At 43.8% G+C, this 24,561-nt stretch overlaps 5 protein-coding genes across 9 annotated transcripts; all 5 read left to right on the top strand.

Moving 5' to 3' along the window:
- Nucleotides 1–111: 111 nt before the first annotated feature.
- On the top strand, nt 112–8,882 carry septin5a (septin 5a). 3 transcript variants are annotated; one of them, XM_029830142.1, is made up of 11 exons: nt 112–262; nt 398–411; nt 5,793–5,883; nt 6,037–6,123; nt 6,241–6,364; nt 6,457–6,591; nt 6,700–6,817; nt 6,923–7,024; nt 7,198–7,294; nt 7,383–7,702; nt 8,031–8,882. In XM_029830142.1, exons 1-11 carry the CDS (start codon nt 217–219, stop codon nt 8,088–8,090), a joined length of 1,194 nt encoding a protein of 397 aa, XP_029686002.1. In that variant the 5' UTR covers nt 112–216; the 3' UTR covers nt 8,091–8,882. The 3 variants fall into 3 exon arrangements, with proteins under 3 accessions (XP_029686002.1, XP_029686001.1, XP_011614099.1); XM_011615797.2 differs by lacking the exons at nt 112–262; nt 398–411 and adding an exon at nt 4,527–5,017 and having other exon boundaries at nt 7,383–7,518; nt 7,600–7,702; XM_029830141.1 differs by lacking the exons at nt 112–262; nt 398–411 and adding an exon at nt 4,507–5,017.
- A 247-nt stretch (nt 8,883–9,129) lies between these two features.
- gp1bb (glycoprotein Ib platelet subunit beta) lies at nt 9,130–10,859 on the top strand. Its single transcript, XM_003974932.3, has 3 exons — nt 9,130–9,209; nt 9,558–9,621; nt 10,061–10,859. Exon 3 carries the CDS (start codon nt 10,062–10,064, stop codon nt 10,653–10,655), a length of 594 nt encoding a protein of 197 aa, XP_003974981.2. The 5' UTR covers nt 9,130–9,209; nt 9,558–9,621; nt 10,061; the 3' UTR covers nt 10,656–10,859.
- A 117-nt stretch (nt 10,860–10,976) lies between these two features.
- dhx37 (DEAH (Asp-Glu-Ala-His) box polypeptide 37) lies at nt 10,977–17,659 on the top strand. Of its 2 annotated transcripts, XM_029830140.1 has the most exons (26): nt 10,977–11,356; nt 11,455–11,624; nt 11,715–11,827; nt 11,917–12,274; nt 12,358–12,506; nt 12,606–12,698; nt 12,820–12,916; nt 13,034–13,147; nt 13,234–13,450; nt 13,655–13,753; nt 13,832–13,902; nt 14,001–14,133; nt 14,210–14,286; nt 14,376–14,608; nt 14,683–14,794; nt 14,882–14,988; nt 15,292–15,480; nt 15,576–15,700; nt 15,800–15,916; nt 15,995–16,167; nt 16,242–16,356; nt 16,515–16,652; nt 16,725–16,819; nt 16,989–17,062; nt 17,152–17,249; nt 17,334–17,659. In XM_029830140.1, the coding sequence occupies exons 1-26, from the start codon at nt 11,251–11,253 to the stop codon at nt 17,408–17,410; spliced, it is 3,450 nt and encodes a 1,149-aa protein (XP_029686000.1). In that variant the 5' UTR covers nt 10,977–11,250; the 3' UTR covers nt 17,411–17,659. The 2 variants fall into 2 exon arrangements, with proteins under 2 accessions (XP_029686000.1, XP_029685999.1); XM_029830139.1 differs by having other exon boundaries at nt 16,515–16,819.
- Nucleotides 17,660–17,953: 294 nt separating this feature from the next.
- LOC101063755 (dynein light chain LC6, flagellar outer arm) lies at nt 17,954–19,852 on the top strand. Of its 2 annotated transcripts, none has more exons than XM_029830144.1 (3): nt 17,954–18,003; nt 19,332–19,470; nt 19,555–19,852. In XM_029830144.1, exons 1-3 carry the CDS (start codon nt 17,969–17,971, stop codon nt 19,690–19,692), a joined length of 312 nt encoding a protein of 103 aa, XP_029686004.1. In that variant the 5' UTR covers nt 17,954–17,968; the 3' UTR covers nt 19,693–19,852. The 2 variants fall into 2 exon arrangements, with proteins under 2 accessions (XP_029686004.1, XP_029686003.1); XM_029830143.1 differs by lacking the exon at nt 17,954–18,003 and adding an exon at nt 18,277–18,326.
- A 512-nt stretch (nt 19,853–20,364) lies between these two features.
- Nucleotides 20,365–24,303, top strand: ufd1l (ubiquitin recognition factor in ER associated degradation 1). Its single transcript, XM_003974929.3, has 13 exons — nt 20,365–20,463; nt 21,564–21,707; nt 21,930–22,062; nt 22,281–22,313; nt 22,393–22,514; nt 22,777–22,907; nt 22,986–23,058; nt 23,140–23,208; nt 23,276–23,344; nt 23,411–23,458; nt 23,535–23,623; nt 23,932–24,016; nt 24,106–24,303. The coding sequence occupies exons 2-13, from the start codon at nt 21,705–21,707 to the stop codon at nt 24,178–24,180; spliced, it is 930 nt and encodes a 309-aa protein (XP_003974978.1). The 5' UTR covers nt 20,365–20,463; nt 21,564–21,704; the 3' UTR covers nt 24,181–24,303.
- The last annotated feature ends 258 nt before the right edge of the window (nt 24,304–24,561 follow it).

Here is a 24,561-nt window from a genome sequence, read left to right as displayed (position 1 = left end):
TCAGGCTGAACCAATCAGATGACGATCTATTATCGTCGGCGAGGACCCCCTGCGATATATACCGAGCTGTGATTGGCTGTATCCACTGGGGGGCGGGGCTTGTCGCTGTCATCTGAACCCGCCCCCTCCAGCCGTCTGTCCGAGCTCTGGAGGAGAGGAGGGCCGCTGTCTGAGAGCCGTCGCTTCGGGTAAGGTCGAGGGTGGAGCGCGGGCATCATGACGACCAGCATCAAGTACAAGAGCCGCATCCCGGTGAAAACAGGTGAGAATTCTGCCTTTGATTTCAGTCTGTCAGTGCGTCAACCAAAGCAGTGATCGCTTCATGTCTCTGTCCCGGGCGTCGCTCCGCCTTCCTGCACCTGCATCGCCTCTACATCCATCCTCTAATGGCCAATAGAGGACAGCGTGGAGGTAAGAAACAACCTCCATCCTTGGCTTTTGCTTGGATTATACGTGCACATAAATGCGTTTGTTTTCCATAATTCTGCGTGAGCAGCGTCCTAGATTTTCACGTATAGGTCCGTCAGTAACGGAGGTAGTTATCCGACCGCAGCCGTGCCGTCAGTGATGCCCAGACTGACAGGCGGAGGAAGAGGAGGGTGTAGGGTTTCATTTTTAGACACATATGTGGAGCAGAAGCGTCAAGGGGGGCTGCGCGCTCCTGAAACCAGCCCCCATCGGCCACCATCGGCTCCGTCCTCTCGCCAGCGATGGAGTTGTAGGCGATTATTGGTCAACGAGACCAACGCCGGGCTGACCCAATTGCCGACATTAGATCAAAACCACACTTAAATTGCCCCTGTGATGAGGCTTTCGCCGCTATTGTTCCACCCAGAAGCGCAGCTGCCCCACGAGCATGCCGGGGAGGTCGCCTCCCTGGTGACCCGGCTGCCCCCCTCCTCCACCTGGCGTGGCCTCTGAAAGAAGCCCGGGTGCGTGTGTTGAGCGTGTCTGCCGTGATATAGCAAAGCAAACTCCCACCTTAATGAATTTCACCTGGACGTATGCAGCAGAATGACCTTTGACCTACATACAGACGGATCGGTGACATGATCAGTTTTGCTGATCACATGTGGAAGCTTTTCACTATATTTTAATGCTTGATCTGATCTTTGGGTAACTTTGGCTGTCCTTAGTGATGACTGGGACTGACCCCAACAACCCCCCCCGTGACCCTGGTTGGGGATAATCTGCAGGTAACAGAGTGTAGATGTAGAGCTCGAGATGCACGAGGAGGAGGAGGAGGAGGAGGAGGTTGATTCCTTTCTGTTCTATGAAAATCCCATTTGGAGCAAATCCAGTAGTTGTAATCACATGACACCCCCCCCCCCACACACACACACGCATCACTCTCAGCTTTTTACACCCTGCACGTTCTTCACGCCTACGTTCTCTCTATCTGGCCCCGCTTCGCACTGTGAAGGAGGAGCTGGAAACCAAACCTGAGATCACCGCTGATAATCAATCCTAAATCAATATTTTCCTTCACTCCTCTCCCTGCCCTCCTCTCCAGAGCTCCCTTCACTTATGCTGTCATACCGCGTTGCCAGGCGACCGCCTTCCTTTTTTAAGCAGTTTACATCACCGCTCACATGCGAGGCAGCGGACATCACGTTCGTAGTGCTTCTTCATATGTGGGCGTGCGCGGAACACTCGTTTTGGATTTAGAAACTCAAAAACGCACGTTGTAGACATTTCTGCTGTGCAATGACGGCGGTCGAAAACAGTTTGCCAGCACTTTTCGACACGTTTCTCTGGTTTTATTGTCAAAGTTCTACCTTAGTTTTTGCGAGCCATCACTTCCTCTGTTTCAGTGTCTGAGACGGATGTGGGGTCAACATCCCATCTCAGCTCTTCGTCTTCCTCGCTCTCGCTACCACAGATGGCGGGACCCCAGCTGGCTCCCGTTCAGAGCCAGCTGCAGACCAGGAGCAGGCGTGTCCAGGGAGGGGGGTTACAGGGAGGGAGCTGGAGCCTATCCCAGCTGCAGGCAGGGTACCAGCTCACTGGGGGGGGGGGTTCAGCCCTTTGCTCAGGGGTCTCTTGTTGGTGTCCTGAATGTGTCTTGACATCATCCCTACAACCAGAACACCGTCCTTGTTTTGTCTGCACCGGGACTTGAACCAGGAACCCCCCCATGCCCCTCCAGACTGAGCTACCGCTGCCTGCACATCAAGAAGCACGACCGGATGTTCAGAGGTGTCCTGAGAGACAGGGAAGCTCCCTGGCAGCTGTGGGTGTTTGCGGCTCTGCTTCATCAGGTTTTTCTTGAAGAGTGTTGCTGTGTGACAGGTGATGCTAAAGCAGCTCCCCGCTGCTCCTCATTCCTCCACCCTGCATTCCGAGAATCTTGACCCAGATTGTGAGAATCTTTAGTCGGTCAGGGTGTGTTTGGGATTACAAATCCTCTGGAAACATGGATTTGGTGTCTAATCCAATGAAACGAAGGTTTGCTGTTGTTCAGTTGGGCGATATGATTAATCTGAACCACAGCAGTCCCTCATGTCCACTGCTGCTTGAGCGATCACATGCTCTCAGATCTCAGAGTATGTGAGTCTCCATGGCACCAGGGAGGATGAAGAGAACCTCCACAACCATCACTTTTCTTTTCTCCCTTTCGCTGGTTGTCACACAGCAGTTTAGGCAAAGCTAGCGAGTGTAATGGTGCGAAAAATAGAGAGAGACAGTCTTTACTGCGTGTGCATGCTTCTGTGGCCACGCAGTTGACTGCTGGATCATTTTGACAGCGACTTCCTGTAAGGCCAAAGTATTTTACCTTAAAGTTCAGCTCTGGCTGTCCAACCATCTGCACAGAGGAGCTACAGTGTTTGAGCAGAATATAAATATCCTATTCTATATTTCTTTTAACATTATCATCCAGCTGCTGATCAAAATGAAACTCTAAAGAACAAAGTAGTTAAGAATTATAATTAATTCAGGCCAACCATAAATTTAAACCTTGTTCTGAGTTTTGAATGCTAATAATAATTTTGTGTAAAACCTGGATGAAATGTACAAAATAAGCAATAAAAAAATCTGAATGACTTTATAATGACAGTCCTTGGTCTGAAACAGACCTGAGCAAAGATCATCCTGTGTGCAGATGTTTTGTAAGAACATCCGTTGGTGTTTGTGGGACTCTGCTTTCACTTTTGTCTGCAGAAAAATCAAACTTGTTCCACTGAGGTGGAGGTCAGGTGACTGATTCACCTTCAGAAACTCTGAAGTCTGCAATGAACAACAAAGGCTTTACTGTAACCACCTCTGGGTGTTACATTTTCCATCAGGCTAATGTGATTTTAAATCCCCCCAACAATGGGAAAATTTGTCATGAACCACCTAAATTATTCATTCAGATTTTAGTAAAGCCCAGGGAATAAATTAACAAAGATAACAGTATGAATGCAACAAATAAAATCTGTTAATTTGGTGTGGAAAGACAATATCTGATATCTGAAACAAGTGTTTCCGTATGTGGCAATTTGTTAACATCCTATTTTTGTTTCTAATTGCTGCGAAAAGTGAATGAAAAAGATTAGTCTGCAACAGGGAAACTGACAGCTGGCGACTGAGAAAGACTGAATGGGTGGGCGTAGTTGGAGTGGGGGTGGGGGGGCTGCATTATAATATCGCTCAAGACATCTGTTCTTTTTTTAAAACATCCCTCAGAGCCCATCCCCACATGTTCTGCTGTAATGGCACAAATGGTATTAACTCTGATCCCTCCCTACATCATAATCTGAGGTGAAGATTATTCATCCGTTCCCACAGAAAAGTGTGTCCCTGTTGCCCATGAAGTTGGATTATCTTTGTCTCCCCCCTGTGGCGAGTAGTGGAAGTGAAACACCTATACGCCTGTGACGTCACTCCCAGGCGTGTCTATTGAAATAAGGATTTACTTTTTTTTTTTTTTAGCATAATTAAATGTACGAGCTGGACACACACCTACACACACAGACATGCACAAGTGCACACACACAGAACATCTGGAAGCAATTAAGTGCAACTTATACCATCAAACGCGCAACTTTCAGACTGCACCAGATTTAAGACCACTTTATTCTCCACCCACACCAGTTTGCAACAATGACTAACATCTTTAATGATGACAAATTGATGTTAAACAAATTGATGTTAAACACACATCACACTATTGGCTGTCAAGCAAGGACATTCTCATAAATATGTATTTGTTTATGGCTGAAGTCAAGATATGCGTTCTTTAAACCTTTTTTGATGTCAAGCATTTTACCTTTTAAGTAAATGAAGGCATGCTGAGTTAAGATATGAATGTGTGGATGAACTAACCTGGACACACACGTACACACACTCATTTCTCTTCCTGAATGTTCAGACGATAAAGATCCGTCTGGCTCGGCAGGCCGGTACTTGCACTTTTTGTGTCTGGTCTGGATCTATTGTCATTCTGTGAGTTGCATCACAGCTGAACTCAAACAAGTTCTTCTCTTTTCTTTACTTTTATGGTACATACTGGATCCATCCCTTCCCTCCCCGGCTTCCCATGCGGGGTAACCGTCGCTTTTTCCCCTCCGTGCAGAGTTCTGTTTTTTGGCTGCCTCAGCTGGGGGAGGGAGTCCTGGCTGAATGAATGACTTTCTTATAGACATCCACTTCTGCCATCCCTTACTCGTTTCCTCCCTCAAATTGCTACCTCTCTTTCCCTCCCTCTCTCGATTTCCCTCCCTCTCTGTGAGAATTCCTTCATACCTGTCTGAACAGGGATTTGGATCGCTGTGAGGCAATAGACAAGAGAGAGAGGAAACAAATCAAAATAAGCAGTTTGGGAACGGACACGCCGTCAGGGCCGAGTTTATCAAGGCTTCAGTTTTTTTTTTTACCCCCCCATTCCCCGCTGGGCTGTTTTGCAGAGTTGTGTGGAGCCTGTGGCTATTTCAGACTGTCGGCGTTGCAGTGGTTTGGGATGGATGCCATCATGCTGCAGGAAAAACTGGTGGAGCGGCTGCTGTGCCCACGAGTGAGAACAGCCCGGCAGAAGGTAAAACCAGGCTCGATTCTGGGGACGCATGAGACGAGACATCAGGAAAGTCTTTGAGACGTGAAGAGTCAGGGTCCAGAGGTTACTGCTGGTGGCTTTTACTGGGCTTCTGCCGTGATGGTCTCACCCCCCTGCGGGTATTTATTTTGTTTTATTCCTGAATGGGAGTTTTAGAGCTGTGGTGCTCCCTGTGGGGAACCTTCGGAAGTTCCTTTAACAAGTTATGACAGCTTATCAGGACGCCGGCTGTGTGCTCGGCTGGTGAGGCTGCAGACTGTAAAAAGGGCTTTACAGTATTACTGAATGAGTCCTCTGTCTATGTGTGTGTGTGTGTGTGTGTGTGTGCTGTGTGCTCTTCAAATGTGCATGTTGTAGCTCGGATTGAAGGACGAGGGTGACGTCTCCGAGGCTGCACAGAGAGATCAGTGTCTCCTCGTGAAGGTCGTCGTGGAAATCTTCCCTACAGAGTTTGAAAGAGAGAAAAACTGCACATCTTTTTCCGTCTCTTGTCTGTTCTGGTCATTTTTATCACACTGAAAGGCTCCAGACGTGTTTTTCCTTCAACATTAAAGCATGTGGCAATAAGAAAGCCCACCTCAGCCCACAGGGTAATTATAGGTCCAGGTCTGGTTCAGCCCATAAGTGCTGACATCACACTGATGATTACCAAACCAGCTCTTCGATCATTTTTGATCCTTCTATAAATTCTCCTCTGATGCACTAATACTAACTCTCTCTTGGTTTTTCTTCCGTTTTCTCCCGTCTGGTGCCCCAGGAAAAACAATACGTGGGTTTCGCAACTCTGCCCAAACAGGTCCACAGGAAGTCGGTGAAGAAAGGCTTCGACTTCACACTGATGGTGGCAGGTCAGCGGAACACACTCAGCTCTCCCTGCATTAAGATACGAGGCCCAATTAAGCTGCTGCGTCACCTCTTTAAGCTACAATAGTGCAGACGAGGTTTCAGTTCTCATGTATTCTGATCAAATGTGTGTGTGTGTGTGTGTGTGTGTGTTTCAGGAGAATCAGGTATGGGTAAATCCACCCTGATCAACAGCCTGTTCCTTACAGATCTCTACAAAGACAGAAAGTTACTGAATGCTGAAGGTGAGTCTTCACTTCTTATCAGCACAACTCATTCAAAGAACCGGTACCGGTACCTTCCAGCCCGTATCAAGCCAATATAATGAAACAGATCTTTCCTCGGCCTGCTGCTGATCACAGAGCGCATAAACCAAACAGTGGAGATCATCAAACACACTGTCGACATCGAAGAGAAGGGAGTGAAGCTCAAGCTGACCATCGTGGACACGCCGGGGTTTGGGGACGCCGTCAACAACAACGAGTGGTGAGCTGCAAGACTGCTCCTCCGCCTGACCGCAGCTCAGCACATCTCAGACTGTGTGTGTGTGTGTGTGTGTCTGTGTGTGTGTGTCCCAGCTGGAAACCCATCACAGATTACATCGATCAGCAGTTTGAGCAGTACTTTAGGGACGAGAGCGGGTTGAACAGAAAGAACATCCAGGACAACCGAGTCCACTGCTGCCTCTATTTTATCCCACCGTTTGGACATGGGTAACCCAACCTACACACACACGCACACACACACACACGCACACCTGAATGTGTCCTGAACATGTCTGGAGGACCTTCCTGTCCCCCACTCGGGGATTCTTTCCACAGTTTGCGCCCAGTGGACGTTGAATTCATGAAAGCGCTGCATGAAAAAGTGAACATCATCCCTCTCATCGCCAAAGCCGACTGTCTCACACCTAATGAGATCAAAAAGCTGAAGGACAGAGTGAGTCCGACTTCCGTCACGGCAAATTCAGCTCGCCGCTCTGCCTGCCACTTCCTAACGGGCTCGTGTGTCATTGTGTCTGTGTACGTGTGCGTGTGTGTTCAGATACAAGAAGAAATAGACAAGTTTGGGATCAAAGTCTACCAGTTCCCAGAATGTGACTCTGATGAGGATGAAGAGTTTAAGCAGCTCGATAAAGAGCTGAAGGTGGGTGTGTGCACTCAGACTTAACCTCTGCCTCTTTTCTCTGTTCAACAGAGGATTTTCTTTCAGTAGATGTGAAGGACACGTCGTGTTTTAATGTCACCCATGCTTGAGAAATGCAACACTTAGCCTGAGATCATAGTTTTGAACTTCATTCCCCCCCAACCTGTGAGCAGGAGTGCACCCCCTTTGCTGTGATTGGCAGCAACACAGTGGTGGAGGCCCGAGGACAGAGAGTGAGAGGGAGACTGTACCCCTGGGGAATCGTCGAAGGTACAGTCCCGTCTCCCTTTGTTCCTAATGGATGAGTTGGACTTAATCGTTCGAAATGTGATCAGTGACTTTGTATATCTGGTGTTAGTGGAGAACCAGTCGCACTGTGACTTTGTCAAGCTGAGGAACATGCTGATCCGCTCACACATGCACGACCTTAAAGACGTGACCTGTGATGTCCATTATGAGAACTACAGAGCGCAGTGCATCCAGGAGATGACCAGGTACCTGCGAAGGGAGAGAAAGGCTCCTCCCTCCTGGGTTTTACCTGCTTCACCTTTTCTCCCCTATTTCGTCCTTTTCAGTAAACTGGCTCAGGACAACCGTATGGACAGTCCCGTCCCCATCCTGCCCCTCTCGACTCCCGATGTGGAGACGGAGAAGCTTATCAGAATGAAAGACGAAGAGGTAAGAAGCGCCTATTTCTGTTCTTCAACAAACATTCAACACTGATTGTAGTATAGATCTGCTATATTTTGTCTTATACAAAAAAGCAATGTACAAATATTTGTGGAAAAAGAAGTTGAAAGAGTATTTTTGAGTAATAAATGTAGGTTAGTATTGACAGTTACCACCAGGGGGCACTAATGTGCACACATAATTGAATTATCTGGTATGTAACTGTAATCGTTGGCAGTTCAGCCGTGATTTTTGTTTTTATTTTTAAAATGAAACCCGATCAAAGTTTGGCCGCACATGAGCACTGATATGTGGAACTTTTCCTCCCTGTCTGCAGCTGAAGAGGATGCAGGAGATGCTGAATAAGATGCAGCAGCAGATGCACAAAGACCAGTGACGTCTCTCCCAACAGAGCTGAGCTGCAGCGCCACCTGCTGTTTTTTAATCCCCTAAAATACGGCGAGCCCCTAAAATGTCGGACTTGGATGTTGTGTTAGTTGCAACTCTGGCTATATTTTTATCCTCAGTTTGGTGCTTTGACTAGTGTGTCTGCCTGGAAGGTTGGTTGTCAGGGGTAACCTTGCTCCCAAATCGTTTTGAGCCCTTTGCTGTGGTTGAACAGTCCTAACATATATACTATAAATGCATAATATAAATTCCAACTCAGTGTATCTAATTTATAAATACAGTGTTGAATATTTGGAATATTTTGTCAGGGTATGAACGTTGTGTGCTGCAAGATGTTTTGTAAAAAATAAACAACTAGGTTTTTGCTGTTTAAATGTTAACTTTTTTTTTATAGATATATATATATTTGCTTGTGTGTTTGGGTGTGTAAAAGTATGTATTTTGTTTTCTCTGATTACATATCAGCAAGCATACATGCAGGAAAATCCCCCGTCAGCTGTTGCTAACTGCGTTTTTCCTCCCGTTCGTTTGTCCTCTGATCTACAGAAACCACCCAAGTCCAAATATCCTCTCACAGCATTTTTACATGTGCGGGCTGAGCTGAATATGCACTTATTGCCAGTGGCTAACTGTGAACGGAATGCCTTTGACATAATGAGGAGGTTGGTGCTGTACTCCTGTGTACGAGCGCACAGCTCTCAGATCTGCTTAACAGTGTGGGCCTATTTTTACTGCTTTATAGCCAACGCCCTGTGCTTGTATTAAACTGCATCAAGAACTATGCCTCATTTTTCACTATCAGTATAGTGTGTGTGTGTGTGTGTGTGTGTGTGTGTGTGTGTGTGTGTGTGTGTGTGTGTGTGTGTGTGTGTGTGTGACCAATGCCCAGAGGATGAGAGCTCATTCTGTGCCCCAGTGATAAAGGTGAGATAATTAAAGTCTTGCTGGTCATCTCTGTGATGCCAGGCTCCGTCCGTCTGGAGCTCACCACTCTGCTTCCTCCCTCACGTCCAGCTGTCAGAGTCTACATGTTCAGTCAGAGAAAGAGCTGCTGCCGGAAGGTTATCTGAGAATTTGTGTCTATCTCCAGTGGGTTTCTACATAGACGGTGAGGTTTTCAAAAAGGAATGTCAGAATTTTGAAGTGAGAAAAATAAAATTAATGCTCAATTATTAGGACATTAATGTGCTGCTGGTGACTAGACTGACACTGACTAGAGGGAGGAGATGAAAAATAATATATTACCTCACACACAGAGGAAGTTACTGACAATTACTAACTACACTAACTATACACACACTATAGTGTTCCTACAAGAACACATTCACTTATCTAACAGAGGTGTCAGAGAGAGTTTCCCTGCACAGCCACTTGGGGGACCCCATCGCGTGCGCGGCCCCGTGCGTGTGTGCGTGTGTCTGTTATTTTTGACAGTAGTCTTATCAAAGTCTTCCAGCTTACAGTAACACCACAGAGTGACAGTAAGAAGCAGTCCTGAGCTGGAAAAAGTCGCACTTAAGGTACGTGACTTTTATTGCACTTAAAACCAGATACTAAAATTATTCCAACTGATTTTATTATTTAGTTTTTAACATTTCCCTTACAGAATTTTTGTTCTAGCACATTCATCTGTTAATACATATTAGTGGTTTTACTTTTAAATGACTCCTGAAATTAGAAATATACTTGAAAAGTTCCTATTTTCTATAGCACATTATCTTTATTTATGTTTCTGGACTAAATTTATTTTGTTAGGTTTTTACTATTGCGGAGAAAGTCTTCCAACAATCAACGCTACAAATATAGTTAGTTTTGTTTGTTTTGCTGTTTTTAAGCTATTTTTATTTAATTATTGTAGATCATTGGGGATCTTGCTAATCCATGCAAAGAAAAAAAACATGCTTTTGCCCTGTGTTTTTATTGATTACATTAATGACATTACTTTGTTTTTTTTATCAGCATGAGGCGACTTTTGCTCCTGTGTCTGCTCCTCATGTTCGGGGGTCAAAGGTCATCAGCATGCCCTCAGCTTTGTTCCTGTCTAGGCAGCCAGGTGAACTGTACCAGCAGGTCCCTTACCTCAACCTCACTGCCCACCAGTTTCCCTTCAGGGACCACTAAGCTCCTTCTTCACAAGAACCTGCTGACCAGCCTCCCAAATGGGATCCTGGATGATCTTACGTCGCTCCATTTTGTCTCTCTTCAAGACAACCCTTGGGTTTGTGACTGTGGCATCCTCTATCTACGTGCATGGCTGCTTCGGCAGCCTGCCGCACTTAAGGCACACTGGGGGGTCAGCTGCCATTCTCCTCCCAGTCTAAGAGGACGGCAGGTGGCGTATTTAACAGAGGAGGAGGTCTTGAAGTCCTGTCATTACTGGTACTGTAACCTGGCTCTGATATCTCAGGTGTGTCTGTTTGTGTTTGTGGTGATACAGGCAGCTCTGCTAATCGCCCTGCTTGTCTTCCTGAGAAAATTTGAAAGGCTGTCAAAGGAAGCTCGGAGAACAAGAGCAGAGAGCTTTCTACCAGGGGAGGATCTTCAGCAGAACTAATGTATATGATAGAATATGATAGCATCAATAGAATCTCACCAGGATCTCATTCAAATGATGAAAATAACTTGATATCAAAGGTTGTTGTTCAATGTGTATTTAACATTTTCATGTTAACATTTTAATGAATCATTCTTCTACATGGAACTTTTCTGTGTATAAAGTTCATCACCATCAATAGTAAAATAAAAAACATTAAAACAACATAACGTGGCAATACGGCTCTTTTTCTTCTCCCTTTTTTCGCCGTGTAATATCTACAACGCAACATATTCCAACACGGAACCTTTAAACAAGACAGCATTTCCAAGACGGACACATTACTTGACGGACCGTTATTCGTGTTTACACGTGAGGGTTGCTTGGAAATTTAATGCAGAGCGGATATTTCTACAGTTTCTTTTAACCCATTAGAATAGATCCATTTGTACGATATTTAAATATTCATTCAACTGTACAAATGACGTTTATAGCGAATTGGATGCCGTCCTCCTGTGTTATTACCGCAATCTTCCATGGTATCTGACATTACAAGTTAACTGTTTGACTTGCTTTGATTGCACATTTTGTTACTACAAACTTTTGACCTCGGTTAATGATGGGAAAACTAAGAAGGAAACACAACTGGAAGGGAAGACAGCAAAATGAGCCCCCGAAATCAGCTGATGACAACAAGACAGACGTTGTGGTTGAATTGCAAGGTAGTCAATCGTATATTATATCTCTGTACGATTTATTTGATTACCAATTGTGTTATTTGCTTGGTTTCTAACTCTTTCTAAACTTAACTGCTCTTCAGATGGCAGCAAACTTAAAGGTGTAGACGAAAGTAACGCTTTAGTCCTGCCAGCAAACAAATCCAAAAAGAAGACAGCCTCATTAACTCGCGCATCTAAGAAGAAGCCTTTAACCAAGAAGCAAAAAAAGGAGCTGCAGAAAGTGTTGGAGCGCAAAGAAAAGAAAGCCCAGGTGAATGAGAGCTCACTGGTAATAACAGACAAATTGGTTTGGTTGATAACAGTGTACCTACTAGTGTGTGCCTCTATTTATCACTCCCAGAGAGCAGACATCCTCTCCAAACTGGCTGAAGTGCAGCTTCCAGAGTCAGAACGGAAGCTGCTTTACACCACCTCCAAGCTGGGAACTGGGGAGAAACTCTTCCACACTAAACAGTAAATGCAACAGTCAAACACATTGTAGTCAACTTATCTTTATAAATGGAAAGAAAATGAGTCACAGGTTTATTTTGGGTTGTCTCCAGAATATTAAATGAAGTTAAAGATGGAGACTTAGGCACCAAGATCAGCAGCATCAGTGGAGCTCACCGAAAAAGGAAGTGGAAAGAGGAAGATGATGAGGAAGAAGAACACTTGGAAGAAGAAGAAAGCGATGATCCGGACACGTCTTCGGAGGATGAAAGTGAGGTAACAGAGAAGAACGAATGTACAGACGCAACCACATCAACTCTGGAAAATAAGCAGACGGTGAAGGAAGAAGAGCACAATACAGAGAAAGAAGGAGAGAATGAGAAAAAGACTTTGGGTGAAGAAAGAACCCAGAGCAAGAAGCCATCTCAGCCAGCTATCTTTGTTCCTGTTGACAGATCACCACAAATACAGGTGTGTGTGCTTGTGCATGGTCATTGTACTGTATGTATCTGACCATTTTAACAGTTCATATCACAAATTCTCCAACTCCGTAGGAAGCTCGACTCAAACTGCCCGTGCTATCAGAGGAGCAGGTCATCATGGAGGCGGTCCGGGAAAATCCTTGTGTTGTCATATGTGGAGAGACAGGAAGCGGAAAGACCACGCAAGTGCCCCAGTTTCTGTATGAAGCTGGCTATGCTACGTAGGTTATCCTCATTTGTTACCTGCCATAATGACCTGAAGATAAATGGAAGGTTGTGATACGTGGCCACTGTCATCTTCATCACTATTTCTCCCACAGCAACAGTGGTATCATAGGTATCACAGAGCCGAGGAGGGTGGCTGCTGTCAGCATGTCCCACAGAGTGGCCAAAGAGATGAACCTGCCAACGCGGTAAGAAACTACTCTGCAAGTATTCAAAATATGTGATAAAATATACAGAATGCAGTTTTAAGGCACATTCACACCAACTTGAAGGAGATACATTTTGTAAATGGAAAAAAATGCTGTTTAGGGTGGTGTCGTACCAGATTCGATACGAAGGGAACGTCACAGATGATACAAAGATCAAGTTCATGACCGATGGTGTTCTACTAAAGGAGATTCAGAAGGTGCTCTTACTCTCTTTTCTCATTCATTTCAAATGTCTTTTGCTTCTGTGTGGGAAGGGTTGCACCTTTATTCACAATGATGCTACAGTTGTTTTTCTCCATCTGTTTATTATAAAGGATTTTCTGCTTAAAAGATACAGCGTCATCATCATAGACGAGGCTCACGAAAGGAGCGTCTACACAGACATCCTTGTTGGACTGTTGTCTCGCATCGTCCCACTAAGAAACAAAGTAAGAGATGGCTTATCTCCGTGTTTTGTTTAATTCCTTCATCGTGTTGTGCTTTTTTCGTGAGGATTCTCATTGTGTCTGTGCAGAAAGGCCTGCCAATGAAGCTGCTGATTATGTCGGCCACTCTGCGTGTGGAGGACTTCACCGAAAACCCAAAGCTCTTCACCACACCTCCGCCCGTCATAAAGGTGGATGCCAGGCAGTTTCCAGTCTCTATACATTTCAACAAGCGGACCCCGCTGGAAGATTACACGGGAGAAGTTTTCCACAAAACCTGCAAAATCCATCGCATGCTGCCTTCAGGTTCACTTGAGCCACCTCTCAGATTTTACCTGTTTGAATATTAAAGAGAGAACTAAAGTCTATCAAGACCTTTTTAAATTCTCCCCATTTTTTTAAAACACAAATCAATAATGTACGAAAATTAGGTTTAATTCATTTTAAAGGATGCGGAACATTAAAACATTGCGGAACATTAATATGGTGAATTTATTCTCTGTTGTTCAGGTGGAATCTTGGTGTTTCTCACTGGTCAGGCAGAGGTTCACAGTCTGTGCAGAAGGCTACGAAAAGCTTTCCCCTTCAGGAAGGGCAATGCAAACACTGGTGCGTCTGTTTTGATCCCTCTATATGCTTATATACTGTATGTTTAAATGTGCTTTTGTTTACTTGTTTTCTGAATAGGAGAATCAGAGGAATTTGATTCCACTGAGGCAATGAGGAAATTTAAGAAGTCCAAGCAGAAGAAGACTATTGTAAGTGTGTCTGCAGTTCTTTTTGAACTGTATCTGGGTTAATGGCACCAGGGACCTTCACAGATAATTCTGTAAAAGATTGCTGTCTCTGCTACCAGTCTCTGCCCAGAATTGACCTGGATAACTACTCTGCCCTCCCAGTGGATGAAGGCGACGAGGACAGAGAAGCCGGAATTGGAGACGAGGATGAAGGCTCTGATCTGGACCTTGGTGATGATCCCACCGGAGCAGGTGAGTTTCTCCACAGGAATATATGTGGGACGTGGTTCACATGAGTGGTACTAGTTCCTCTGTGTTTTGTCTCTAGAGGAGAAGGTCGACCCATCGATCCCCCTCTACGTTCTCCCCCTGTACTCACTGTTGGCTCCAGAAAAGCAGGCTATGGTGAGATTTACCCTCCTGAAAGGGGATGCTTAAATCAGCGTAGCAGTTTGACCTCTGGCATCATTATCCGTGTGCCTCTCTGACCACAGGTGTTTCGGCCGCCTCCGCCTGGGACTCGTCTGTGCATTGTTGCCACAAACGTAGCCGAGACGTCTCTGACCATCCCTGGAATCAAGTATGTGGTCGACTGCGGGAGAGTGAAGAAACGTTTTTACGACAAAGTGACCGGAGTGTCCTCCTTCAAGGTCACATGGATTTCTCAGGCCTCAGCCAATCAGAGAGCGGGTCGAGCTGGCCGAACGGAGCCCGGCCACTGCTACAGGTGAGCACTGTCAGTCTTAACAGTATAATGATTAGCTTGGTTGCATCATATTCACTCCCTGTGTGTATCTGCAGGCTCTTCTCGTCTGCCGTGTTTGCAGACTTCAGTCTGTTCTCAGAGGCAGAGATCACTCGCAGGCCCGTGGACGACCTGGTTTTACAGATGAAGGACTTAAACATCGATAAGGTCAAACAAATCAACACCTCATAGTCCATAACTGGGCATTTCCATTGTATGAATCTCAAGATGATCTTTAATTTTCTGTTCCTGCAGGTGGTCAATTTCCCCTTCCCCACAGCTCCCTCTGCCGAGACTCTTGTTGCAGCAGAGCAGCTGCTGATCTCACTGGGGGCTCTGAAGGAGCCTCCACACACTGGAAGGTAACGCCAGTGTGATTGACTGGTTGTTTTAAGGACGTTTCATTTAACATTTTCATTTTTTGGCACTTTTAAGCCACATTTTCTTCTGACTTAATTGCTTGTTAAAATATTTTATTTCGTATGAACCAGAACGATGAAAGATAGCTGGCCATATGTGTGGCCTTGTGTAATCATACAATGAGAACAAGGAATTCTTTGTGTTTCTGTTTTTCTTTTAATAAATCCTACTTAATGCTATCTGTACTTTATGCTTAAAGCTATTTATGCTAAAAGATATTTTAAGATGTTTGGTTTCCTCTAAAGAGTTAAAGAGCTGGAGCAAGCAAGGCTGAGCTGCCCCATCACCCCCTTGGGCAGAGCCATGGCTTCATTCCCTGTGGCACCACGCTATGCTAAGATGCTAGCTCTCGGTAAGCAGCAAGACTGCCTGCCCTACGTGATTGCTGTGGTAGCCGCCATGACAGTCAGAGAACTCTTTGAAGAGCTCGACAGGTAAACACACGTTTCATGCCACGTTTTACCCTCAGATTTAACATTCATTGTTGTATTATTTTGTATATTTGAGTAACATTGCTATTCCTCCTCAGGCCTGCAGGAAGTAACGACGAGAGCTCCACACTCACCGAGCGTCGAGCTCGGCTGACACAAATGAGGAGATTGTGGGCTGGACAGGGAGAGTCACTTCTCCTGGGGGACTTAATGGTCATGCTGGGTAAGTTTACTCCACTGTTGGGCCAAATTGAGCTCCAGACTGAGATGTGTGTGCATTATAAGTTGATTTATTTTCATTGTGCTATATTTGCATATACAGGTGCTGTCGGTGCTTGTGAGTTTGCAGGTTGTTCTCCTAAGTTTTGTGCAGACAATGGCCTGAGGTATAAAGCTATGGTGGAGATCAGGAGGCTCAGAGGGCAACTTACTAACGCAGGTTAAATGTCTACATGCATACCCACCTAACCGTGCTCAAGGTTGCCATGGATCTGAAGCAGGACATCTCTCGTTTCAGTGAATGCAGTAAGTCCAGAAGTGGGCACATTCGTGAATCCTAAGATGCCTCCACCAACAGAGCACCAGGTCGTGTGTTTGCGGCAGATCGTCCTGGCTGGACTGGGTGACCACCTTGCAAGACGGGTGCAGGCAGAAGATTTACTCGACCCTAAATGGAAGAATGGCTACAAGGTATGTTGTTCAAGGACTCTGTTTGGAATTTGGAAGCATCAAGAGCCTCAATTTATTTCTGTTTTGCTTAATAGACGCCTCTTATAGACGAGCCAGTGTTCATTCATCCGACTTCTGCGCTCTTCAAAACGCTGCCAGACTTTGTTGTCTACCAGGAGATCATGGAGACCAGCAAGATGTACATGAAAGGTAAAGGCTCTTTGCTGTTTCTCAGTCCTAATCTGTCACTTCTCTGCCAGATTAAAGGTTATTTATGTAGATCTCACACACCCAGACACAAAACGCTAGATTTTCAGGACACCAAGGTTAGGGTTCACTTGCTAAATGTCCTTTCTGTTGATCCTCAGGCGTGTCAGCAGTAGAAGCTGAGTGGATCCCCAAGCTCCTTCCTCAGTACTGTCATCTGGGCCCCACCCTGGAGTCACCATCACCATGGTTGTGTTCATCCAGCGGCACCATCAGATGTCACCGCTCAAGCACCTTCTGTAATTCGATTGCTGTGTGTTCTGACTCGTGTCTCTGTCGACGCCTCTGTAATGCTTGTTTCTGTCCTGCAGTCCGTGTGGGTTGGCCGCTGCCTGCTGTGGAGATGGAATATCCGGAAGGCCTGGAACGTTACAAACTGTTTTCCAGGTTTCTTCTTGAGGGACAGGTAGGAGAGTCTGCCTATTTAATCATTGTAAACTGTCTTACGTAATTTGTCTAAAAATTTGAGACTTTGGAGATGGGCGAGTTGTCTTCCTACTCTGTCTGGATATTTTTTTATGTGTATGTTAATTGTATAAAAGTTTTGCTCATTAATTTTTGGTGTTACTTTGCAGGTTTGTCCGAAACTAAAGAAGCATGTTCACCACCTTCTGTCAAGCCCGTCTATCATGCTGAAAACCTGGGCTAAGTATGTTTGTACTGACGCTCGCACACGGCTGGTCACATCCCTGTCAACAAGTTGGTTTTTGACGGACTTTTGTGCCACTGTTACTTTAGGCTGCAGCCCAGGACAGAAGCCTTGCTGGGAGCACTGGTGTCAAAGGGAGTTGACAGCAGAGCTGCTCTTCTCTCTGTCTGGAAAACTGATGAGAAATGTAAGGATATCATTTCCTTGATATGACCTAATTTGGTTTAGTTTTATTCATTGAATTCCACTCTGTATTTGTCTGTTTTCCCAGATTTACTGTCTGCTTACTGCCAGTGGTTACCTGAGGCCCTGCATCAACAAGTAGCTGAACATTGGCCTCCAGTGTAGTTTTCATCTGGAAGGCAGACATGCCTTTAACACCCTGGCCTGAGAACTGCTTTCATCATCAAAAGTGATAAAATATGGCCTGGGGTTTTTTTTAGATCTAAAAATGTAAATATACAACTGTCAAATTTTATGCTTCTGAAAGTTGTTTTTTTTTAATTTAGGAAAAGTTTTGATGGATTCTTTACACTAGTTTTGACTAATGTGCCAACTGTCAGTCTTCATATGAGTAAACGTTTCTCTGCAGTGAAAGTTGTTTTACTGAAGATTTACTGATTATTTTTGTCAATCGGAACAATTTAGTCTGATAACAGCCTTGGGTTCAGCATCTGATCTGGTTCTAGCTAAAGTTAACTAATCTGAATCATGAAAATAACATTTCTGTCCCAATGATGATTTATAGATTAAGACAATTAGCAAGTGATACATATGTTACTGAGCTAAACATTCACATGAGGTAAACAGTTGACTGACCTGATGTAAAAGTAGGATCAAAGAGCTTTGATATTTGAATTTTCAAAGGCCACAGGAGCTTTATACTACTGCCATTAATCAACGTCAATGTTGGCAGCTATAGAAAGAGAAAAAACCCCAAGGTAAGATGCTTAAAACAATACCCTGTATTCGGAGTGAAATGCAAATTCATGTCTCAAGATATGGGGGGTCCTGAACACTAGTGGAGGTGAGAACATGGACAAAGATGGGTAGATAGGAGGACTCTAACTTGTGAACATATCTGAGGTACCACAAAATAAAGGACACAATTTATGTTGTCACCATTTGGGGAGGAAAGGAAAAACCTCAAGATCAAAGGACCAATAATCAAAGCTCAGACACGTTTTTGATTCATAGCAGCTATGTTACATTTTATTATGACTTATCAAGCATCGGTTTTGAAAGGAATCCAAAATACGACAAGGTGAATTTGAAAACAAAAGACATTTGAGTCGGTGGGTATCTGCATGTAACAAACATCTGTTGTTGTGGCCTTCAGGAGAGATAGAGGATAATAGAGTATAAATTAGCTGTAGCTAAGATCATAGAAAAACCAATGGTGTATCCCGTTAGACCTGGCAAAATAATTGTGATGACAATTCGTGACCGTCCTCTTGATCATATTCCAGAAATTTTTAGTGGGATTCAGGGCCGGAGATTTGCTGGCACTGACCAGATCTTGATCTAGTCAGTGGTATGTTGTCCATGCATTGAGCGAAGTGTGTAAGGTGGAGCATTGTCCTGGAAATACGAATGCGCAGAGTTGGGGAATGTTGACAGAGCAGAAGGCAGCAAGTTTTCATCAAGGATGACCTTGAATGGAAGGCTTGAACACGCCAGGAATGGCATAAAGTCATTCAACAGTAATGTTAAAGACTGGAGAAGAACATGCCAAGATGCATCAATTCTATGATTACAAATTAGTTATTACACCAAATGTTGATTTTCTATCGAAAGGACGTTGGGGTCACAGGAGAGAGGGGCCCTTTGAGATGTCTCTCATTTATCTTCAGTAGTTCCATTGAGAAGCCGAGAAGTAGGAAACAGAAATTCCAAATCACAAGAGATTCCTGCAAACTGAAATGTGTGCTTAATTTCACTAATTGATTTGATCTTTTGGCCTACAAGTCCCTCGACAGAGCATCCTGCTTCTTTCTATTTAAAACCATAAAGCGTTTAAATGTGAGACGTCAACCAAAGCCTTATAATTTGTTATGCAATAGTCACAGAAAAGGCTAATTCCCATATTGTATGTGGGTTATTATGTAACTATTCGGTGTCCAACAACTCTTTCCTCCACTGGCGTGATGCTCTGCACCCAGGAGCCTGCAGGTAGATAGAAACGCAGGGTTTATTACCAGCTGCGCTGTTTGCTTGTCGACGCCTCGGAGAAGATGTATCCTCAGCTTGTGTCGCTGTTGTTTCCCAGAGCAACCATGTCTGAAAGGAAGGCAGTGATCAAAAATGCCGACATGTCAGAGGACATGCAGCAGGACGCCGTGGAGTGCGCCACGCAGGCTCTGGAGAAGTTCAACATTGAGAAGGATATCGCTGCCTACATCAAAAAGGTAGTTTGACACACATCAAGAAACAGCGATGGGCTACAAGTAAAGTAACGGAGCGGGGTCACCGAATGATTTTGTCCCTCACAGGAGTTTGACAAGAAATATAACCCGACCTGGCACTGCATCGTGGGAAGGAACTTCGGCAGCTACGTGACTCACGAGACCAAGCACTTCATTTATTTCTACCTGGGCCAGGTGGCCATCCTGCTCTTCAAATCTGGCTGAAGGGAGGAAGGAAGGAATGTCTTCATGAGCTGACTGTAAACACTATACTGACTGACTCCACAAAGGCACTTATCATTCCTTGGCGAGGGGCCGCTGCCTTTTCTGTTGATTTCTATGTTCCATTTTTGAGGATTACAAAAACTGTGGCCATGTTAAAAAATGAATGAAGAGCTTAAATGATACAAGGCACCATCTTGATCCTTAATGATAGAAAACAAGCAAAAAATTCAGTGTCTTTCAATACTATGAAACAAAACAAGAAACTTGGAAGCAAATTTTTTTTTTTTTTTATCTTGGCTTATGATCTTCTGATGATCAAAGGTCAAAGTGCCTCCAGATGTAAGATCACCATAATATATATGGCATATCAACATTTTCTCTAAGGTTAATTGAAATCCGTTGATCCGTTCTTATTTTGCTAATCATACAAATGCACATAACCTCACAGCCTCTCTCAGTGGAGGTCATACATTTTTACCCAAGCAAATAAGACAACAGGATGCCCCATTGTGCTTTCCAAAACAGCAGTTTTTTGTTGCTTTGTAAATAAAAGTAAAGCTTTTTTTTCTTTGATGTTCTGTCTCAATCAATGTAACACAGAAGTATTAAGGACATGTACTATAATTAGTAGAACATTTAATGAGCTTAATTAATACAAGACATATTTATATATGTTTAAAACTATTTGGAAAACAATTCCCCTTCATCCCAGCTACATACTACAGCCAAGAATTGTACCATGTCACCTTGTTTTGGAAGGTTATAATACAGGTAAGAGTAGGAACAAAATATTCCAGGATATATAAAGAATAAAATGAAACCCGTCAAGGCACTGTGTGCAGTCCCCTGCTTTTCAAAATGAGATAATTTAGATATATTTTGCAATAAATGTATAAAGTTTATTATTATACTCCGCTGTGTGTTACAGGAGCAGGAGTAAGTAAAGCAGCTTTATGTAATATGTACTGGGCACTTGTGAGGTCTGTTATGTAGCATAAACATCAGCAACATAGTCACACCTAAAGGAATGACAAGTATCACATGCTCAGTCCTGCAGACTGTGAAGTGGATCCTTCATCACATCCCCCAACAGCCCAATATTTATTTTATATCTAGATCTTTAGGATGGAACACGGGTGTAATCACACATTGTTTTTTGTTCCCGCTCATGTGGGTGTGAAGGGAAATAAGGAGGCAGATTTTTTTTTGCCAAGCAAACACTAAAGCGGAAACAGGTAAGCCTACTGGTTCCACTGAGCAATGCTGAAGCCAAAGGACGTATGCACTATCAGTATGGCAAGAACTGGGAGGATGAAGGGCTTCAAACTGCTCAAAATAGGGTTAATAGGGCACCTCAGCCATAAACAATATAAACAACTGTGTCTGTGCACTTTAATGTTTGTACTGTCCTGCTCTGTCTCGATAATTGTCTACGTATGGGACAGCGAGAAACGTAATTTCGATTCGATTGTATATCATGGACTTAAGAAGAAATTGACAAATAATCCCGATTTGACTTGACTTACTCCACTGGTTGGAGAAAAGAAACATGTCACCAGGATGAGACTACAACATCCAGGATTAAACCAGGCAATACATGTTATGGTAAATTTGATAGTTGTAGGGAAAGTTGAACTATAGAACATGCAATCGGTAAATGTAAGAGGTATGTAAGGGAAAGAAGGAACCAAAGATAGAGAAAATAGAGGGGGAAGGAATAAAGTTCATAAAGTAATTATGAATCAACAGATATATTTTGGAATTTGTGAGAGCAATGAGATCAGGTAAATCTGTGTGTGTGTGTGTGTGTGTGTGTGTGTGTGTGTGTGTATTTTATTTAAATTAATAAGGTTATACGTACGTCGTTGCAGTTACCATCACAGGCCACCGGGCGGCGCTCACCCACCGTCATAGTTTGCTGCTGCCGTAGAATCTCAAAGAAGAAGAAGAGAAAGAAAAACAGGACCGGACATTTCTCTTTAAGACTCCGAACGACGTCCAAAACTGCCGATATGGTAAGAGATGGCGATAAAAGTGCTTAACTCGAAGATGAAAACACGCGGTGTTAACGCCGATGACACTCCCGGCTGCTTAGCGAGACACGGCTAACAACAACAAGGCGACATCAGCAGAAAGCTGCGTCGTCATTCTGAAACTTAAATCCACGTTGATTGTTTGGAACATACATAAAACAGCACATGTGTCGTAGACTGATTTTGCTTTTATTTGCTCCCCAGTTTTCCTTCCAGGTGTTTGATCACCCAATTTCGAGGGCTTTCCAGAATCGTTTCTCCACTCAATACCGATGCTACTCCGTGTCAATGCTGGCAGGACCCAATGATCGTTCCGATGTGGAGAAAGGGGGAAAAAGTAAAGGCCCAGAAATAGTCCCTATGTTTATTATGTACTGGGAAATGTGTTTGTTTAAAGGGCCACTCACAACAACCAATGGAATAATATATATAGACCTAAATTAATTACAATAATGATATTAGAATGGCTCCTTCTGGTTCCAAGAACTGTCAGCTGGCACAATGGTGTTTATGTTCCTAGTTTATTGTTGATTGTTGTTCTTATTCTTCCTTCAGTAATCATGCCACCTTCAGCACTTGACCATCTCAGTAAGTGGGGTTCTATTAAACATCTCCCCATTAAAAAAAGACAAACTTTTCCAGATTATTCACCTTCCTTTCATTACAGGCAGACTTAACATCACCTATCCGATGCTGTTTAAGCTCACCAACAAGAATTCAGACAGAATGACGCACTGTGGAGTTCTGGAGTTTGTGGCTGACGAGGGAATCTGTTATCTTCCACACTGGGTAAGTTGATTTTATTTAATTTAACTTCAGGGTTTGCCAAGCCCAGTTTGTATGTCAACGTCTAGTTTAAAAAAATAGTGAGATGAAATGTATCTGGGTGAATACAAATGTGAGTACAATTTGAATATATTTAAACAATAAGCATGATGGCTCAAATCACAACTCAGAGCCTTTTCAATAATCATGTAATGAATGATTGAATTGTTTATATATTTGTGGCCGCTGTAGCTTTTACTTAAGTACACTTTTACTTTGTGTTTAGATGATGCAGAATCTCCTGCTGGAGGAAGGAGGACTCGTCCAAGTGGAAAGTGTAAACCTGATGGTGGCCACTTATTCAAAGTTCCAGCCCCAGAGCCCCGACTTCCTGGACATCACCAACCCCAAAGCAGTGTGAGCATTATCACAGACATGCTAGCTTTACAACGAATTGTGCAGCTCATGATGGTTTTCTGTGGATTGTCATTGAAGACTGGAGAATGCCTTGAGAAACTTTGCCTGTTTGACCACAGGCGATGTTATCGCTATCAACTATAATGAAAAGGTGAAACACTTCATACAGATTGGACTAATTTTGAAAGTGTTATTCTGAGTAATACTAATGGGAGTTGTGGGTTCCTTTCAGATATACGAGCTACGAGTCATGGAGACAAAGCCAGATAAAGCAGTCTCCATCATTGAATGTGATATGAATGTAAGGTCACAGACAACACCGGAATGTTCTGCTTTGGTCTCCACTGAAAACTCCACGTGTTTCTCAGGTGGATTTCGACGCTCCTTTGGGTTACAAAGAACCTGAACGGCAACCACAGCACCAAGAGGAACCAACTGTAAGGACCGTACCTGTACACACAAATGTCTGTGTGAGCAAGTTGATTCAGTGAATCTCTTTACAGGAAGGAGAAGATCACAGCAGTTACGCTGACATGGACACAGGCTTCAGGGTGAGTGGGTGTTCACCGTCTTTACCGCTGTGCCCCAAGAGCAGGTGAACTGATGAAAACTACATCTCTAACCCAGGCTTTCACCGGCTCTGGCAATCGTTTGGATGGTAAAACAAAGGGAATCGAGCCCAGCCCAGCTCCTCTAGACCCAAGTGACATCAAAAGGTGAGCAGATTTTCAGCAGTGCAGAAACGAAGTAGTTTTACAAATAAATATTTGAATGCAACGTTTTAACCAAAAATTATGTTATTTACTGTTAACTCAGCACATAGTAGATTGATCCACTGCTACCTGGTATAAATGATTTAATTATTGCAGCGTTTTCATGTCTTATTATTCAAGGGATTAATGACACGTCCTTTGCGACCCACATGCATGTTTTCCAATCAGGCTTTGGCCTTTATGCCACCGGACGTCAGTGTTGCCGTGCAGTTTAACTTCTGTGTTTTAAGCTCTGTGGTTTCATTACACAGAGGTATTCCCAACTATGACTTCAAAATCGGAAGGATCACTTTCATTCGGAATTCAAAGCCTCAACCCAAGAAATTTGTGGATGACGTAAGAATTGTTATGTTTGTAGCTCTTGAATGTAGCAATATTCTGTGTCGTTCTGTTTTACTTGGTTATGTTATTTCTCCTGCTTTAAGGACGATGCTGTAAATAAGTTCATCGCCTTCTCCGGAGAGGGACAGTCACTACGCAAGAAAGGCCGGAAGCCTTAAAGCCTTTCACCTCAAGAGACTGGCTGATACGCAGAAGCTGACTATAGCTTTTGTCAATCTTCCCTTCAGATGTGTTTGGTCTCCTTTAAAGTATTTTGCAGATGATTTGTGAATACATCTTTTGAAAACTTTTGGGAATTGTTTTTTTGTTCCCCAGAGAAATGGATCTGCGTACATTTCCTGTCACCATAAAAGTGAATGAACACCCCAACCATGCAAACATGTATCCACTTTAAAATAAGTCTTATTTCAAACATATTCTGATCAGTTGTAATTTTTCTAGTTCACTTTAATAACGTAGCAGTGTGAATATTGGTGATACCGCTACCTTTTTTTTTTTTTTTTTTTTTTTTAAGTATGAGACTTGAATTGTATGTTGGA

This window comes from Takifugu rubripes, chromosome 21, assembly GCF_901000725.2.
Source record: "Takifugu rubripes chromosome 21, fTakRub1.2, whole genome shotgun sequence".
In the NCBI taxonomy this organism is placed as follows: Eukaryota; Metazoa; Chordata; class Actinopteri; order Tetraodontiformes; family Tetraodontidae; genus Takifugu; species Takifugu rubripes.
The sequence above is the reverse complement of the archived record's forward strand: the minus strand, read 5'-3'. Positions and strand labels throughout refer to the sequence as shown.